Here is a 16632-nt window from a genome sequence, read left to right on the forward strand (position 1 = left end):
CAGTAACAATCCACATTTATTTATTATTTAGAAAACAATTTGCTGCCCTGTCATTGCTGCCTGAGACGGCTGCCAGAATACTTTGAAATAAGAAGACGAAGTCGTCTAGAACGCTAACTGCAAGTTTTGCGAGGGGCCACGTTTTGCATTGAGCCCAGCAAAACGGGGCACCTTCTCCAGCTTGCTGACGCTGCAATTTAGCTTTCGCCACAGACCAAGGAAAGTCAGAGGCTCTTATTTTCCAGCAATGGGGACCGGATCAAAGTGAAAGCGTTTGCGGATCATGCTCCCTACCCCCACTCCCTTCCTCCTTGCCCGCCAGTAGACTCCAGCTGTAACACATCTCTGGGGCCTTATCTAGGACTCTGGTGCCTCTGTTTGCTGGACGATCCCAGCTGTGAATTTCCTGCCAGGGGATAAACAGATCAGGGGCCCTCACTGACACAATCCAGGCCTGACAGGATAAAGGAAACCATTGCAAAGGCAACTTGTGAAACACACCAGCTGGGAGATACATGGATGGGAGTCCAGCCGTCAAATTCCCTCTTCACACAGCCCTTCTCCAGTTGGTGGAAGTCTCTGATCCTGGGCTCAAAAATGCCTTACAGAAAATGTATTTGCATTTTCCTCTAGAGGGTACAGATGCAGCCCCTGATGCAGAATCCACACCATATATTTAAAAAAACACTATAGTGCCATTTTAAACGTCATAAGGGATATGGAGGGGCAGGGCTCTAGTTTGCTAAAAGTGCTGGGAAGGAACTGTAGCTGCATTGGCAGCAAAATGATTGGGAGTTGTCTGCTCTGTGGTGGGTAGACTACAGTCCCCAAGGTTCTTTAGGGAGGATGTCCTTTGATGGATGGTACATACAGAGCCGCCTCTGTATGAGTTCTACAATGGCAACCCTAAGACCAAGGAGGAAGTTGGTAGGCAGTGCCACCCCTTAGACTGGTTGAGATGGGTGGGGCAGGGTCTAGGGTGGGGCAGAGGCTAGGGGCTAGGGAAGCAGCCTCCACTGCCTGGGTAAATGAAGCAGTAGCATACACACACGCCACACTGCACACTAATTCTACTCATGTAGCCCATTGCATTATCTATTGCACTTTGGTTATTGCATCCAGCTGCCATTCAGGTATTGGTAATGTTAAGTTGTGGGTGAACATATCAGACGACACAGCGATTCTTCAAACAGCTCTTGTTTATTCAGAGGCCAGGACAGAACTGAACTGAAGGATTCAGTCAGCCTGCTTATATAGAGCTCCAGTACACATAATTGTAACAACTTTCTAAAACTATCCAATCACTGAAGGTCACTTTCGATCCCTTATTTGCATAACTATCTGCAGGCCCAGGGTGAGAACTTCAGTACATAACAGGTAACTTAAACTGGTTTAAACAAGGTTAAATACAGCTGTCTGGCAGGCTGCTGAACACAGGCCTGCAACAGGGCTTCTCCTAGTCTGTAAGTAAGGGGTGGGAAGGCAGGGATGGGAACCTGCAGTCCTTGCCCTGATTTCATGCACGTGGCAAGGGGAGGGTGGCAGAGAAAAAATGGGTGGAGAAAGAAGGGGAAAGGGTGCATTCTTCCCCCACTTGGCTTGGATCCTGGATGCTGCCAGCATGCAGCCATGGCAGATTACCCCAAGTGAGTGTGGCTCTTGACAGAGAAGTGGGGGGGGGGAGCGTTCAGTTAATGTCCTGCACTTGCATACAAAACTCACACGGCCCAAATACTGAATGGGTTCAGTTCTCTAGGACAGGGCACAGCAGGAGCAGGTGGGACCCAGGGTGCTTCACATCCTTGTGAGTCACGTTAATTCATTTTAATTAATCCGGAACACGTGCCAATTCCAGCTCTGGGGCTAGAAAGCACTAATGCAGCTTTTAGCCTCTGCTCTTCACCAGACAAAAGTGGGCACAGAGATTGGCACGGTTCAAGACTGGCATAAGGCGACCAGGTGACAAATCAGGTGTACAATGTAGAAGCGGGTTATTCTTGCCCCACATCCTCTGCGACAGGCCCCCCAACTCAGCCAGTAGTGCGCAGCATATGCATTGGAAGCGTCAGCGGCATCTTACAACTGCTCTAGGGTGCGCCATCTTGTCTTAAGATGGCGGTTGCTCCAATCAACTGCACCTGCGTGTTGAGGGAGGAAGGACTGGCTCTGTCCAACAGGCAGCAGAAGTGGCCAAAGGGCCTATGGTGAAGGCTCATAAGGCTACAATGGGGCAGCAAACCAATGAGGCCATCTCCCCCTGGCAGCCCAGGCTCAAAAATACTCCTGGCTAGTGGGGAAATCTTTCAAGATGGAACAGAGGTCCCCTCCTGGCCTTGGTAGTGCAGGTTCTGAGTACAGATGGGACTCCCTTTGCCCCTAGTTTCCCTCAGTCGCTTCTCCTTTCCCCTCACGTAACCTCATAAAAGGATTCCTGAGGAAAGGAGGAGTGGCAGCTGGGAAAATCCCTGAAAAGGAAATGCAGCTAATTACAGCAAAATGGGTGCAGTTGTTTTGGGCCTGGGTATCGACGTTAATTTTCAGCCAGGGCCTAAAGCAGGGGTAACCAACGTGGTCGTCCCTCACCCCACAATGTGACAGGACTACAACTCCCATAATTCCTCCTATGTTTGCTGGCCCTGCTGGCTCAGGGGTTGATGGGATGTGTAGTTCAACAACATCTGGAGAGCATCACTTGGTTACCTCTGGCCTAGTTGGTCCACGTTGGAGGATCCTTTGGTTAAGAAATGCTCCATGGGATGGGGGGGCACATTCAGGGCGCTCACCCTCCATGGCGGCAGGGTCCAGGGGGCTCTCCTCAGTAGGCGTGACATATGGCCCCTCTTTTATCACCTTGTGCGTTGCCACTCCTTGTACCAGCTTGGTTCAAGGCGGTGCTGTTTTCTTTAAAAGCAAACCAGGGCTCAAACCCGTCTGGGAACACCACTTGCCGCCTTTGTGAAACCTTTTTATCCTGAGTGTGGGAATTGGGTGTAATTACTCAGGGGAGAAGAAATGGCACTCTGCCCATGCTCGGGGCACCTTCCTTCCTTCCTTGTTTACTTTTTTCCCCCCTCTGCGCGCCAAGCTCGAGTCCCAGCGCAAATTAAACCCCGGTGGAAGGACTCGAGCCTGCGCGGCGCGTCTTAAAAATATAAAGCTAAGGGAGGATAGCGTGGGGCCTTCGCCCTCTGCTGGCTGTGGGTGCAAATGGTTGCAGCACTTTGCAAAAAAATAATAACAACAGAGGATTGTGGGATCGCGAGCTTCCCTCTTCTGTCGTTGCACGCGAGGAGGCGGCGGCGTTGAGCTGTCGTTCCTGGAAGCAGAGTCGGGGAGTGGCACACCCAGCCCACGAAGTCCCTGGAAGTCTGTCGGGCCACGGTAAGTGATGTCTCGCCCCGTCCTTAACTCGCCTGCCGTTTCTTTCTTTCTTTCTTTTTTTACTTAAGGCTCAGAAGAGGGTCGATTTAGGAGCTGCGAGACCTGGGTTCTGATCCTCCCACTGGGCCATGAAACTCACCGGTTGACGCTGGGCCAGGCAGTGCCTTTCCGCCTAACCTACCTCGCAGAATAATTAAGCGGGGGGGGGGGGCTTAGTCTGACCACCTTGAGCGCGTGGGAGGGATGCGCAGGTAGTAAATAAACAACAACAGCGAGCCGCATGCTGAGTCGATGCAGGAGGAGCTTCCCATAAATGCTTCGCTTCCTTCCATTAAGAGGCCTTCCAGACGAACGGGGCATTAAGGTCGTGCGGGGTTTTTTTAGTGCAAATGCCCTCCCACCAGATGTCAAGGAAATAAACAACAATCTGACTTTTAGAAGACATATGAAAGCAGCCCTGTTTAGGGAAGTTTTTAATGTTTGATGTTTTATCCTGTTTTTAATATTCTGTTGGGAGCTGCCCAGAGTGGTTGGGGAAAGCCAGCCAGATGTGCGGGGTATAAATAATAAATTATTATTATTATTATTATTATTATTATTATTATTATTATTATTAAAGGTAAAGGTAAAGGTACCCCTGCCCGTATGGGCCAGTCTTGACAGACTCTAGGGTTGTGCGCCCATCTCACTCTAGAGGCCGGGAGCCAGCGCTGTCCGGAGACACTTCCGGGTCACATGGCCAGCGTGACAAGCTGCATCTGGCGAGCCAGCGCAGCACACGGAACGCCATTTACCTTCCCGCTAGTAAGCGGTCCCTATTTATCTACTTGCACCCGAGGGTGCTTTCGAACTGCTAGGTTGGCAGGCCCTGGGAACGAACAACGGGAGCGCACCCCGCCGCGGGGATTTGAACCGCTGACCTTTCAATCGGCAAGTCCTAGGCACTGAGGTTTTACCCACAGCGCCACCCGCGTCACCAAAAATAAACTTCCCTGGGGATTGAACCTGTGACCTTCTGCATGCCAAGCATATGCTCTCCTGCTGAGCTACAACCTTTATTATTATTATTATACCCACCACCAATCTCAGTCTGCCCTCAGCCAGCCTCCACGTGCCTTCTTTCTTCCTTAAAAACAGTCCAGGGCATGGCCCTGGCTTTAAGTTTGTTCCTCCTGCCCTTTCAGTATTGCCTTTTGTAGAACAGAAGCAGGAGTGCGGGGGACTTGAATTACAGTGGTACTTTGGGTTACATACGCTTCAGGTTACAGACTCTGCTAACCCAGAAATAGTACTTCAGGTTAAGAACTTTGCTTCAGGATGAGAACAGAAATTGTGCTCCGGCGGCGCGGCAGCAGCAGGAGGCCCCATTAGCTAAAGTGGTGCTTCAGGTTAAGAACAGTTTCAGGTTAAGAACGGACCTCCGGAACGAATTAAGTACTTAACCTGAGGTACCACTGTAGTTGGCTCCACCTGTCATTGTCTTGATTTACAGCTGCTTTCCTTGCTTTCCACCCTACTAGCCTAAATGGACCCTGCTATTCACCCGTGATCTCACACTTTCCCGGTTTCTCTTTTCAATTCTGCCTCTTGCCAGGCACACCAATGAACACACCTTGCCGATATGTCTCAGGGCTGTTATTTTGCCCTTCCCTCTACTGTTACCGTTCTGAGCATGCGCACAAGTGCTTCTGTCCCTGTGCATCACATCACATCTTTTCTTTTCTTTTAAACAACCACCACCACCAGTATTTTCCAGGAAGGGCACAAGAGCAAACATTACCCAACCGCATGGAGTTGTTATCTTGTTTCACAATGGACAAGATCACCTCCACCAGCAGCATCTCTCATATTATATTGCTCTTTTATTTTGATACTAATTGTAAGTAAGCAGCTTTGGAGGGGAAATCACTCTTGGTTGAATGTCAGGGTATAGATGTGATCATTAATACACACACACACACACACACACACACACACACACACAATAAAATTTAAATCTGATCTACAGAGACCACTGAATGCAAGGTTTTGTGGGTGAGCAGTGTCGCACCTCCTCTTGTTTTTGAAGCCTTACAGGCCCCTCCCCAGGTGTTGTTGTTTTAAGGTGGTTGTGGTGACTTTGAGGCAGAGAATCCCTTCCTAGTTCAAGCCCCTACATTTCATAAGACACACCTAAGGGAGAGAGATTGCTGTCCGGTTGCTACACCTACAGAACCAATTGTCATCATCTTAGTTGATGTGTTTGACCACATTCCTTTCCCACCTAGTGTTCAAAGTTCAGATGTATTTGCTCAGCCATCCACCTAACATGCCTGTAAATGCATGTCAATATTGCCTCTGTTGTGCTCACAGGTGAGGGTGGATTTAAACCAGACACTTCCTGGTTCGTAATTCCAACTCTTCAGCAGCACCCTGTGCAAACTTGGTCCCTCATCTCACTCCCGTTTTTCAGGGACAGCATATCACTTCCCAGGCTCTGATTATTCCTTACAGCTACTTTCCTTACGAGCCATTATTGATATTGTCCCAGGAACAGCATATGAGAACTGGTTACGGTAAAATTCCGTCTTCTAAATAATTTTCTTTCTTCCATAGAGTGATTCCCATTTTTAGCTATGGCTGAACTGGTTCCCTCCCCTGAGGACTCTCCCACTGACCTGTGTTCTGATACCCCTGTGGAACCACTGGCAGCCCCCGATTCTCTTCCAGCTGAGCAATCCCTTGCTGAGATCGACCTCCCTTGCCGCTTTTTCCTGGAAGGTCGTTGCCGCTTTGGTTCCCGCTGCCGGAACAGTCACCCTGGTGACATGGGAGCTGCTCCTCGTTCAGAAGACGGTGGATCCAACCGCAGTCGTTCTCCACAAGGCAAGAAGCCCCCCATGAAGACTGCGGAGGATGTTATCTCTCGTCTCCTCTGGGACCCCCAGCTGCCTGCTGAACATTTTTCTATCGGTTACCTCGATCGGTTCCTGGGGGTATTGGAAGAGCCTTTTGCAGCTTTCTCCTGGGAGGACCTGGCTTCAGCCGGGCCTGGTGTGCTGGCTATCCCCAAACATAGGATCCACTATTTCAAATACAAGACTCGCATGGTGTGGGACAAGGTGAGCCGCACAGACGACGTCTTTGGGTCCACAGGAAGTGGGAGAACCATCTTGGAGGTGATGAAGGAAGTCGACGAGGCAGCCAGAACCATTGAGGAAAAGGCTCAGGACCATCCTTCAAATGGAGACAGAGAAAGGGAGATGGGAGGTGTTGGACCAGGGGCAGCTAGAGGCAGCGGAGAAGAGGCAGTCAGTGGTTCTGCCAGAGAAAAACAGGTGGCCGAGACAGCTGACGGACAGGATGAGCTGGATAATTTGGATGCCTTCAGCATCACAAAGGAAAATGATCCAACAGTGGAAGATGAGGAAAACACGGCTTTGCAGAGCAGGAAGGTGGGACACCTTCCGCATCGCAAACAACGTCCCACTCATTTCATAGCTATCCAAGTCACCAGTCGAGAGACCTGGGAAGCTGTGAAACTCTTCCAAGGCGCCCTCTCCGAGGTTCAGCCAGACCTAGAAGAGTTCTATACCCCTTTGCCTACTCTGCACATCACACTGTGTCTGCTGCACTTAGATACCTCGGAACACATTTGCAAAGCTGTTATGGCACTCCAGGAACTGCAAGCCAACAGCCAGCGCCTGCTGCCCCCTGCCTTGCTTCTCTCCTTCCACAAGGTTGAGGCTTTCCATTGCCGTGTGCTTTACTTGTCACCAGGACCTACGCCTGGGCTGGGATCACTGGCCCGCACTTTGGAGGATGCCTTTAACAAGAAGGGCTTGGCAGTGATTCCTCCTCCGGACAAAGACAAGTTCCACTTGACCATGGTGAAGATCCCACGGGCAAAGGCAGATCTACGGTTGCCAGCAGATTCCTCATGGATCCCAACTGTTAATGATTTAGGAACACAGGCTGTAGAGGCATTATGTTTGTGTGAGGTTGGAAAAGGTAGGAGGACTGACGGGTTTTACACCACGGTTCTGAAAATAGATCTATACTGAGAGGCGTCTCTTGTTCTGCTGCTCGAGGTGAAACAGTAGGTTTTGCCATGCTGCTGCTACTGCTACCATGCACCCTTGATTTTGGGCAAGATTGTGTTGATTTCAGGTGAGATCTTACCTCAAATGGACAGGTTTTGTTCAAAATCTGTGCCAATGGCAATGACACTTCTCTGCTGCTGGCAGAGGGCCAGATGGGACATGCATCTGAGGTAGCAGCACCACCCTGTCTTATGGCTGAGCTGCCTCTGCTGAGGCAATTGTTATCAAGCAGCAGGTAAGCATCTTTGCGGTCAAGATCCACTCTACAGAAGGGGGTATAACCCTGTAAATTGTATTATTGTGAACAGCAGGAACACAGCTAAGATGGTGAACTAGCCTTGAATAACCTGGGCTGGCTACCTACAGAAGGGATTTAAGAGGAAGGATACTATACTCATACTGCATTAAGCTATTTTGAGGCAACAGTAGGAACTATGGTGTCCTTTCCCTATTTATTCAGGCAAGGTACATCTGATAGACTAGAGCATAAATACACTGGGGTACTGGGAGCTACAACATCCATGTGAATGAGAACACCAAACTTGGACAACAACAGGGACACACAATAGGGAAGTGGCTTGGATGACATGGCGTTTTTCCTCCCTTAGGTAACAAAATGAAGCAAGACTTTTGAATGCAGATAAACGTGTTCTGACCATTAGTCATGACCAAGACCTTTTGAGAAGAAAGTCACTCAACTGTGCACTTTTAGTTGTACTGATTTCAATGGATGTCATGACTAAATGGCAAGGACTGCAGGCCACTGACCCTCTACTGTACCATGTAAGGAGGAAATCTGCAAATATTGCAGCTGACTAAGCTCATAAAGGCTGTAGGCTCCTATGTTCCTCTAACAACCTCCTCTCTCCCCTGTCCCAACACTTTGTATGGTAGCTTTTGCAAGTCAGCAAAACTAAACAAATCACACACCCCTTGCCTGTTACTTTCTGGGGGTCAGATGAAAACAAGCTAGAGATTAATCTCCCTTTGCATGTGTTCTGTTCCTGTGTTTTGTTCCTAGAGATTGCCCCCCTGTTCAATTTTAGACACCAACACAGATTTTTGTTTTCAAAAATTTGCTTTAATCAGTTGGAAAAAGATTCAGAGGTTTCTGTAAAGGAAAAAGGAATCTTTGAAAAATCCAGCCCAAGCCAAAACATCCCAAAATTACACATGTTCAAAAATAAAAAGAGAAAGAAAAGAGGAATTAGAGCAAAGGAGAAAGGGTGGGGAAGGGATTATGAGAAGGCTAGAGACTAAGGGTGGGAAAGAAGGGGGCGAGAGAGAGAAAAATGGGGAAGGGAGAAAGACAATTGGACAATCTTTCAAAACTTTAAACAAAATTGAAACAATGTGAAGGAAGAAAAGTGGAAATGGGGTGGTGCATTTTCTGAGTTTACCTGTAAAGAACTGAGGACAGAGGGAGAAAAATAAATAAATCAATTTAAAAAAAAACTGAGCATGACAACTCCAGAACACAATAGAAAAGGAAGAGATTGCAAGGATCATCTTGGTGTTGATTCAATTCCTCTGTGGTTCCTTCTTACTGCCTTGATTTGATTCTCTTTACGTCGCCACATCCACAATGAGGTGCAATTTACAAAGAAGTCTTTTGCATTCTCTGCACAGGAAAAAGTCACTGAAACTGGTAGGAAACACGCCAAGGCAGGCTTTGCTTTGCTCTTCCCCCTCAGGCTGGTTTTTTGATCGGCTGGAGAGGTGGCATCTCTCTTTCTCCCTCTCATGCTCTTTTGGAGCCAGGCCGTAGCTCGGAAGAGGAAAAAACTGAGACAGCGTTAGTTTTTGAGGAGCACAATGGAGAACACAAAATGCGCACACAAAACAACCTGGATTTTTCATCTTCAGAGAAAACCATCTGTTAAACTCATCATTATAAAAGTAGAAAAGCACAGATATTTTTTTTCCTCTTAGAAAACAAAGAGTTTTCCTAGCATTATTTACAACTTGTAGCTTCTGTACAAAATCATCATTCCACATATTTACACAAGGGAACCGTTAGTTCTCATGTACCGCTGACTTCTCAAGTGTTTTCCCAGGTGGAATCTAGATGAAATTACGCCTCTGTAAAGATACTCGTGTGGTTTTAGAAAAATCTGGACAAAGGGATCCCCTGTAGCTTAGGGAGAAATCATTCTAGCTTCCTGAACACTCTTGTGAGGGTGAAGGGACGGCAACACAGGGAGACAGCAGTTAATTCCGCATCTCCCAGTGATTCACTTAGAGATCCCTGTTTCTTTCCCCAACCCTTTTATCTCAGCCATTTCTGACCAATGAGTGATGGGTGGGGTCTTGCAGCTATGGTCTCTCATGCATCTTGACACGAGGGGAAGAAAAAAACAGATGATCATAAACTGATGCTCACGTATTCCCCGGCACCTCCCTACCCCACTGCTGGCAAAAAACACAATTGTTAGACTGAACTCTCTGCTCTTCTCCGTTCCTGGTGGTCTCAGACGCCATCCGATGTCCTTGGATCTTACCCCTCTTCTCTCCGTGTGCGGCGTGGACAGCGGGAGAGGCGCAGCACAGCTAGGTTCCGGCATGCCCACAGCAGCCAACTGAATCTGGTTTTATATATGTATAAATATATATACATATGTACATAGGTTAAAAACGGGGCAGGGCGGGGAAGTGGGCCTTATACTTTCAGAAATTGGCCAGGACCGCCAAGCTCTGCTTGCAGTCAATCTTGGTGGCGTCGGGACTAGTATACACAAGGGACAGAGCTGCGAGGAAGGCTTGGCACTCCTCCTCGCTCTCGAAGGCCAGCTCTGACACAACGTAGGAGACTGGAAGCACCGGGCGGAAACTGAGGGAGATAAAAAGAGACACTGGTGAATGGGAAAAGGCAGCAGATGAAATCCAGGCTAAGACGACAAGCAGAATCCTGCCCCTAAGTATGCAATTAGTTACCGTTAGCTACCCTGGCAACGTGAAGAAACTGCACTTGAGAGCGTTTCGTATTTAAGCTCCTAGCCCTCGTGGTTGTTTTTAAGGAGAGTTTGAAAAGGGGTTCCTGTGGGATGGGCTTTCAAAGTGCTGCTTAATTTGTGAAGAGGATCCAAAGTTCAGCTGGCATGAAGCTGAGTGTGTGTGCAGAATTATGAAGATATGGGGCTGGTTGCAATAACTGAGGCATTCCATCCTTGCTCAGAAGCACATTCAGGAGGCCTGCAGGTTATACTAAGTCCTAAGCTATGAACGACAAACAAAAACTAAACCTACCCTTACATCCCAATGCAATGGTAATAAACATACAGAGAGACAACTAGCTACACACAAGGCAGGGAGGAAAGAGTCATCCAGACTGTACTGGTAAATAAATAGCAAGTTAGTGATGAAGCGCCCACACATCCTGAAAAGGCAGAATAGTCAGGACTGGCATTGAGCAGGTACCGGCTCCCCTCCAAGTGGAAGGAAAAGCTTAGAAAAATGTACACAGCTGTGCCTGTGGAGCCAAGTGGGAGAAGAAACCCACTTCAGGGAACTCTCCTATGTCAAAGTAGAATTGACTTTACATTGTACCAATTGTCAAAAGGGTGACACCGCAGAAAGAGATCTTGGGAAACGGGGCAGGAAAGAGTATGCTATGACAAAACATACCAACTTGCTGTTCTAAGGAATCCTAGTCGTTCACAACCTTGCACATAATTAAAATTTACTCCTTCAACTCCCTAAAAATAAATATATATATATATATATATATATGGACAAAGCAACTGCTCTACCCTCAAGTGCTGCACTGCATTTTTGCCCTCTTAGCATCTTTTACTAGGCACGGCCACCTTGTAAGTCCTTATCTATTTTTGCTTCCTATCTTTTGGGTAAACGTAAAGGTACCCCTGACTGTTAGGTCCAGTCGTGGACGATTCTGGAGTTGCGGCACTCATCTCACTCTATAGGCCGAGGGAGCGGGCGTTTGTCTGCAGACAGCTTCCGGGTCATGTGGCCAGCATGACTAAGCCGCTTCTGGCAAACCAGAGCAGCGCACGGAAATGCTGTTTACTTTCCTGCTACAGCGGTACCCATTTATCTACTTGCCCTTTGACGTGCTTTTGAACTGCTAGGTTGGCAGGAGCAGAGACTTAACAACGGGAGCTCACCCCGTCATGGGGATTCAAACCGACCTTCTGATTGGCAAGCTCTATGCTCAGTGATTTAGACCACAGCGCCACTTCTGGACTAATGGGCAGTTACCACTACCACTAATTACCACAGTGCTTTGTAAGCTTTTGGACCTGACAACCATTTTATTAAATCCCTGTAGACAGAGACCCCCCTGGCACTTTAAAGGCTTGTGGCGTAAGCTGAAGGAGCATGCAAAGCGTATGTGAGCAGATACCACCCATCTATGCAAGCCCTTTTTTCAGTGCAATGCACACTCAGATTTCCTTTCCTATCAGGATGCAACAAGGCTGCATCCCACTCAAAGCAACAGTGTAGATAGATAGCATCCATGCTCAGATGCACATCCAAGGGAGGCCCAGAGCTTCCAGTTCCAACAAATGATAGCTATGCAAGCGGCTGCCTTCTTGTGCAGCTCTCTTTATCTGAACCAGGGCAGGCACTGTGCCATGGGACAGTCCTATTCCTTACCCTGCCTCCATCCCTCTTCAGGTATGGGATGCAGCAGCAGCAACAAAAATAAAATCTCACAGGTTTGCTCCTGTAATTATTATTTCTTTCCCATACACCAATTTTGTTTTTTGTCTGGGGCAATGGCTCTTTATTGCTTCTTGCGCCCAAATAAAATCTCAATGCTGTATTTCCGGAATCAAGTAAAAATAAGATGACCACTTCAGCTGTTAAATTTACTTAGATTTCTTAAGTGAATCCAAACAGCCCTAGTGGGTCCTCAACCTGGTCCGTGTTTCACAGCCAAACTGGTATTTAAAACCCAAGGGATCAATGGTGGCTTAAGCCATCTTCCTACTTACCTGTGAAGGACATGGCCCTCTAAGCTACAGTTGCAGAAACACAACCCCCTTTTACCCGCCTCTAGCTACAGGGGACTTAAGTCTCCCTCTTTGCTCCACAAGGGAGTTGGGGCAGAGGGGAGAGGCAGGAGAAGGGTGCAAGTGTGAGTCACCTCCCCAGCCCTGTCCCCAGGAGTGTCTGGTTTGACTTCACATACGTTTTGATCATGGCTTTGAGGGCTGTTTTCCTCTCTCGCTCAGCAAACTTGTCAATGAGGTAGCCGGACATGCAGGGTGCCTGGCGGTACAGGCAGAAGAAGCGGTGGTAATTGGACAGGGCCCAGGCAGCCCGCAAGGCGAGCGCATGTGCCACACAGGGGTCCGCTTTCATCTCTTTCGTCAAATACGCCAGCTCTGTAGTGATGTCTGGAGGGGAGAAAACAGAGTCATCAAGACTCATTCTCATGCTATAACCTTCCCTATTCTTTATGCCTACATTTAAGCTTGCTTGGTTTGGCACAGTCTATTAACACAGTTGGTCAAGAATTTAAGCTCTTCTTTCCCAATAGTATGGAGCCTTTATTTGCTTTTCAGTCTTTTGAAAGCAGGTTTAGCAATATGCTTGACATATTTCTAGGACTGGCATTGATTGAAAGAACACTAGCCTTTGCAGGGGCAGGCTGTGGAAAAGAGAGGCACAGGGGCTGGGAATTCTTTATGGGTCTCAGACTACAGTCCAATGTGTAGTGACTGCATCTTCCGCCTACAGGCACAGTGGCTACAAGGACACATTCACGGGCAAAATGCCACAAAAAAGGGATCCCCGAGTGCCAGAGGAACTCAGCAGACTAGCCTTGAACTACCAGAGACTCCTGCATCCACTTCCCCCCTTCAAGAAAAATGTGCTAAACAGAAATGCGCAGGAATTGGTTTTCTAATTGCAATTTACAAGTAATATGGGCAGCCTCACCACAAAACTGCTGCAGGGTCAATTCAGATTAAGCTATGACCATACAGGTCTTCCTCTCCACCCATGCACCCCTCCCTTCCCCAGGCCCAGCACTCACCCCCCGAGTTTTTTGTGAAAATGTAATAGAGGATGCGGTAAGCAGTGAATTCTCCAACATTCCCAGGGAGGTTCTCTGCATAGAGTGACTTCAGCTGTGTCTGGCACTGGTTGAACTCCTCATGGTCACCCTAGAGAAGATACTCCCATTATTATGGAACTGTTTCAAGTTGCCACACACCCCTCCCGCTCCTAGAGCCAGATACAAACTTAGCAGTTGTGTACTCCAACCTCACCAAGCCAGAAAGACTCTGTGCCTTCCCTGAATTAGCACTGTCCTCCTCCAGTGTAATGTGTGAATGGGCCCTTAATCCTCACAGGCTCTCATCTGGCTAGTGTAAGAGAGAGAAACTCTTTGTGCCACAAGGGCTACCTGCGTTGGGAACTCTCACACACCTGCACCTCCCTCAAGTTCTGCGTGCAGCAAGTTCTAGATATAATTCAGTTTACAAATATTTTATGAAACAAACTGGGAAACAATCAGTATGTGACAGGTGAAGGAGATAGATAGGAAAAAGGCAGAGAATTGGCCAGGAGTTATAATGTTTTTGGGCTCTTGGGCACATCTGCAAACTGGAGACTGCCATGGGCACCCCACCTGCACAACATTTCTCCTTTCCCCAGCTGTAAGCCCCCAACTGCCCCCTGCCCCACAATTCTATGTGAAAAGGGCTTCCATTGGCTCACTAAGGCTTCTTTCAAACCTGATTTTGGGGTGAGGGAGCAGAGGACAGGACCCTGTGGGTGCCAGAGAAGGTCTCTGAGGCTACATGTGTAATCATGAGCACTAAGCTGGCAACACATTAACTAGGAGAACAAGGCACCTATGTCCTTCCCCAAGGCATCTTCTTGTTTTTAAATAGGTGCAAGAAATTCTCCAAGGTTACAAAGTGACGTACACTTCCCCCCCCCCCCTTACTAAGCTGCAAAAGAAAAAGCTGGGATTCTCCAGTTTGAGAATACCTTGGCGCATCTGACAGAGTGGTAGCCACTATAGCTCTTCTCTACTGAAAAGGGCAAGCAACACATTTCCTGGGACATGGTCTGAAGAAATGCCATGAAGCAATATTGTTGAAGCTTCAACCTAAAGGTTATGTACATGGTTCTCCCACCTTTTCTCCTCATAGCAACCCTGTGAGGTAGGCTAAGCTACAAGACGGTGGTTGGCCCAAGAAGACCCAGTGAGCTTCATGACTGAGGAAGGATCTGAACCTGGATCTCCCCTTTTCTAGCTGTGACATCCCATTGGCTCTTACCTTCTCCAGTGCTATCCTGGCATGGGTTTCATAGACCTCCACAGTGAATTCTGTACGAATTCCCTGAACCTGAGCAGGGCAAGAGAGAGGGTTAGCAAGCAGTTATAGGTCAGTAAGTATTTACATATTCATCAATGGCTGAATTCCTTTCTGTTTTCCCACAGTGAAAGGAAAGATTGGAATATACATGGATAAATGAAGTGCAGGCTGCTTCTGAAGCTATCAGGTTTAGGAGACATGTCTCAGCCTCCTGCAATGGGTGGAGATACTTTGTTGGCCATGCATAAAATGCTCTCGTAACACTGCCCCTTGGCAAATAGAAGTTTCTACAAGGCATTGATGCCAACCTGATTTTCCCTTCCTTGTTCTCGGATACAGGCAGTAACCAAACCAGAAGCAGAAATTACAAAGTAAGAGCATGAAAGTGTTCCGATAACTCAAATGAAGCAAGCCAGCAAGCCAAGGAGGCGGCTCGAAAGCCCAGGTATTTTAAGCCAACACAAAAGATAATATAGGTAATCTGTTACCTCCTGCTAACAACTCTAATACGGCTCCCCCAAATTTATCTCCTTCGCTCCCCACCCCCAAAAGTAACCAGCAACCCATGTTAGAACTTGGAAAGCTATAAAAGCTACATTAAACAAAAAAGTTGGAGCTTTTTGGACTAGCTTTACCCTACTGTTGATGCCACCTGCTACTGTGGATGCAAGGCCCTTTGGTGAAAGCAGCTCCCACATGATTATAGAAAGCGGCAGGCCTGTGTCACCTTGGGGGGCTTCCAGAGTGGCATTTGGAGTTCACCTTGGCTGTTCACATAGCTTCCAACAGCTGTTTCCTTTCTTAGTACTTAATAACGAGAAAACAGCCTATGGCAGAAGGCTAACATGAATAAATTGCTATTAGCTGTTGCTCCACCTGTATTATGTCAGAGCTGCTCAACCCATAAAGTAACACAGCAGTTCACAAAGGGCACATGGCTTAAAAGCCACAGGAACACAAAAAGTTGCCTAATTTAAGTGTTCCTTACACAAGTAAAGGTATGGCCAAGTACGGAACCAGGGAAAACACTCATAAACATTGAACTGCAGAAATACAGCTTGTCTTGCACAGAATTGGGTTGACCTCTGTGACTTGCATAATTTGCACACTTCCAAGGCCCTGAAGCAACAGTCCAGCTATTTGCAGAAAGCTGCTCTTTTCACCTCTGGTTTCAGATAATTTCACTAAAAATCTCATTGCCAGCACTTCCAGATCTAGTTTTATAAAAAAAGAGTAGAATCTCAGGACACCAAACTGTATTTGGTACCAGGTTTTATGCTTGCACCAAAAAAAAAAACCAAAAAAAACCCAAACACCACCCCACAAAAACCTACAAATACGCATGTACTAATCAGGAGACATGGCACCCATTATGGAGAATTCAAACGCACCAATTCCCTTGCCAAAATAACTGGTAATTACAAGTTCTGTTGGCAAGAAGCAAGTCAACAGATGAAGATCTCTTGCCTGTCAAGTCTATTACAGTCACGGCAAAGCCCTCCACCCTCACCACCTCCTGCCATTCAGTGCCTCAAGAAAGCTTACAGTGAGATCTTGCCGTATGGATTTCATCTGTTCACAAGCATAGGCATAATCTTGTTTCTCTTTCCAGTGAGATTTCACCATGGTCAATGATTTTTTAAGCACCTGGGAGAAAAATAAAATAAAAGGTTAAGTTAAAGATACTTCTGCCAAGCATTAGCTGACAAAGCTGCTCAGCCTTGGAGAAACACCTTTGGAATAGGAGCGCGTAGGATGCTAAGTGGTGGCTGGGTGAGAAAGCTATGGCAATTGCTACCAAGGCTGCAGCACCTGGCATCACTGAGTTTTAATAAAGGGTTTCCCCCCTTCCCAGGCCAGCATGCTTGTTT

The 16632-nt window shown here is 47.6% G+C and overlaps 2 protein-coding genes across 3 annotated transcripts in view; one reads left to right on the plus strand and one right to left on the minus strand.

The window, feature by feature from the left end:
- Positions 1-783: 783 nt before the first annotated feature.
- On the plus strand, positions 784-8664 carry LENG9 (leukocyte receptor cluster member 9). 2 transcript variants are annotated; one of them, XM_083707937.1, is made up of 3 exons: positions 784-1139; positions 1378-3381; positions 5977-8664. In XM_083707937.1, exon 3 carries the CDS (start codon positions 5997-5999, stop codon positions 7422-7424), a length of 1428 nt encoding a protein of 475 aa, XP_083564063.1. In that variant the 5' UTR covers positions 784-1139; positions 1378-3381; positions 5977-5996; the 3' UTR covers positions 7425-8664. The 2 variants fall into 2 exon arrangements, with proteins under 2 accessions (XP_083564063.1, XP_083564064.1); XM_083707938.1 differs by lacking the exons at positions 784-1139; positions 1378-3381 and adding an exon at positions 4455-4617 and having other exon boundaries at positions 4842-8664.
- Positions 8523-16632, minus strand: part of LENG8 (leukocyte receptor cluster member 8) — a 20142-nt gene continuing 12032 nt past the window's right edge. The window contains exons 9-13 of the mRNA XM_083710232.1: positions 16307-16430; positions 14723-14791; positions 13468-13597; positions 12619-12826; positions 8523-10293 (exon numbers count right to left, since the gene is read on the minus strand). Of these exons, the coding sequence (XP_083566358.1) occupies positions 10131-10293; positions 12619-12826; positions 13468-13597; positions 14723-14791; positions 16307-16430 (694 nt within the window). The 3' untranslated portion in view covers positions 8523-10130. The remainder of the gene's footprint in view (positions 10294-12618; positions 12827-13467; positions 13598-14722; positions 14792-16306; positions 16431-16632) is intronic.

The sequence above is a fragment of the Podarcis gaigeae genome (genome assembly GCF_964106915.1).
Source record: "Podarcis gaigeae genome assembly, chromosome: 13".
Classification (NCBI taxonomy): domain Eukaryota; kingdom Metazoa; phylum Chordata; class Lepidosauria; order Squamata; family Lacertidae; genus Podarcis; species Podarcis gaigeae.

Excerpts from the sequence above, each read along its gene's own strand:
- LENG9 (XM_083707937.1), top strand. The coding sequence starts at position 5,997 with ATGGCTGAACTGGTTCCCTCCCCTGAGGACTCTCCCACTGACCTGTGT.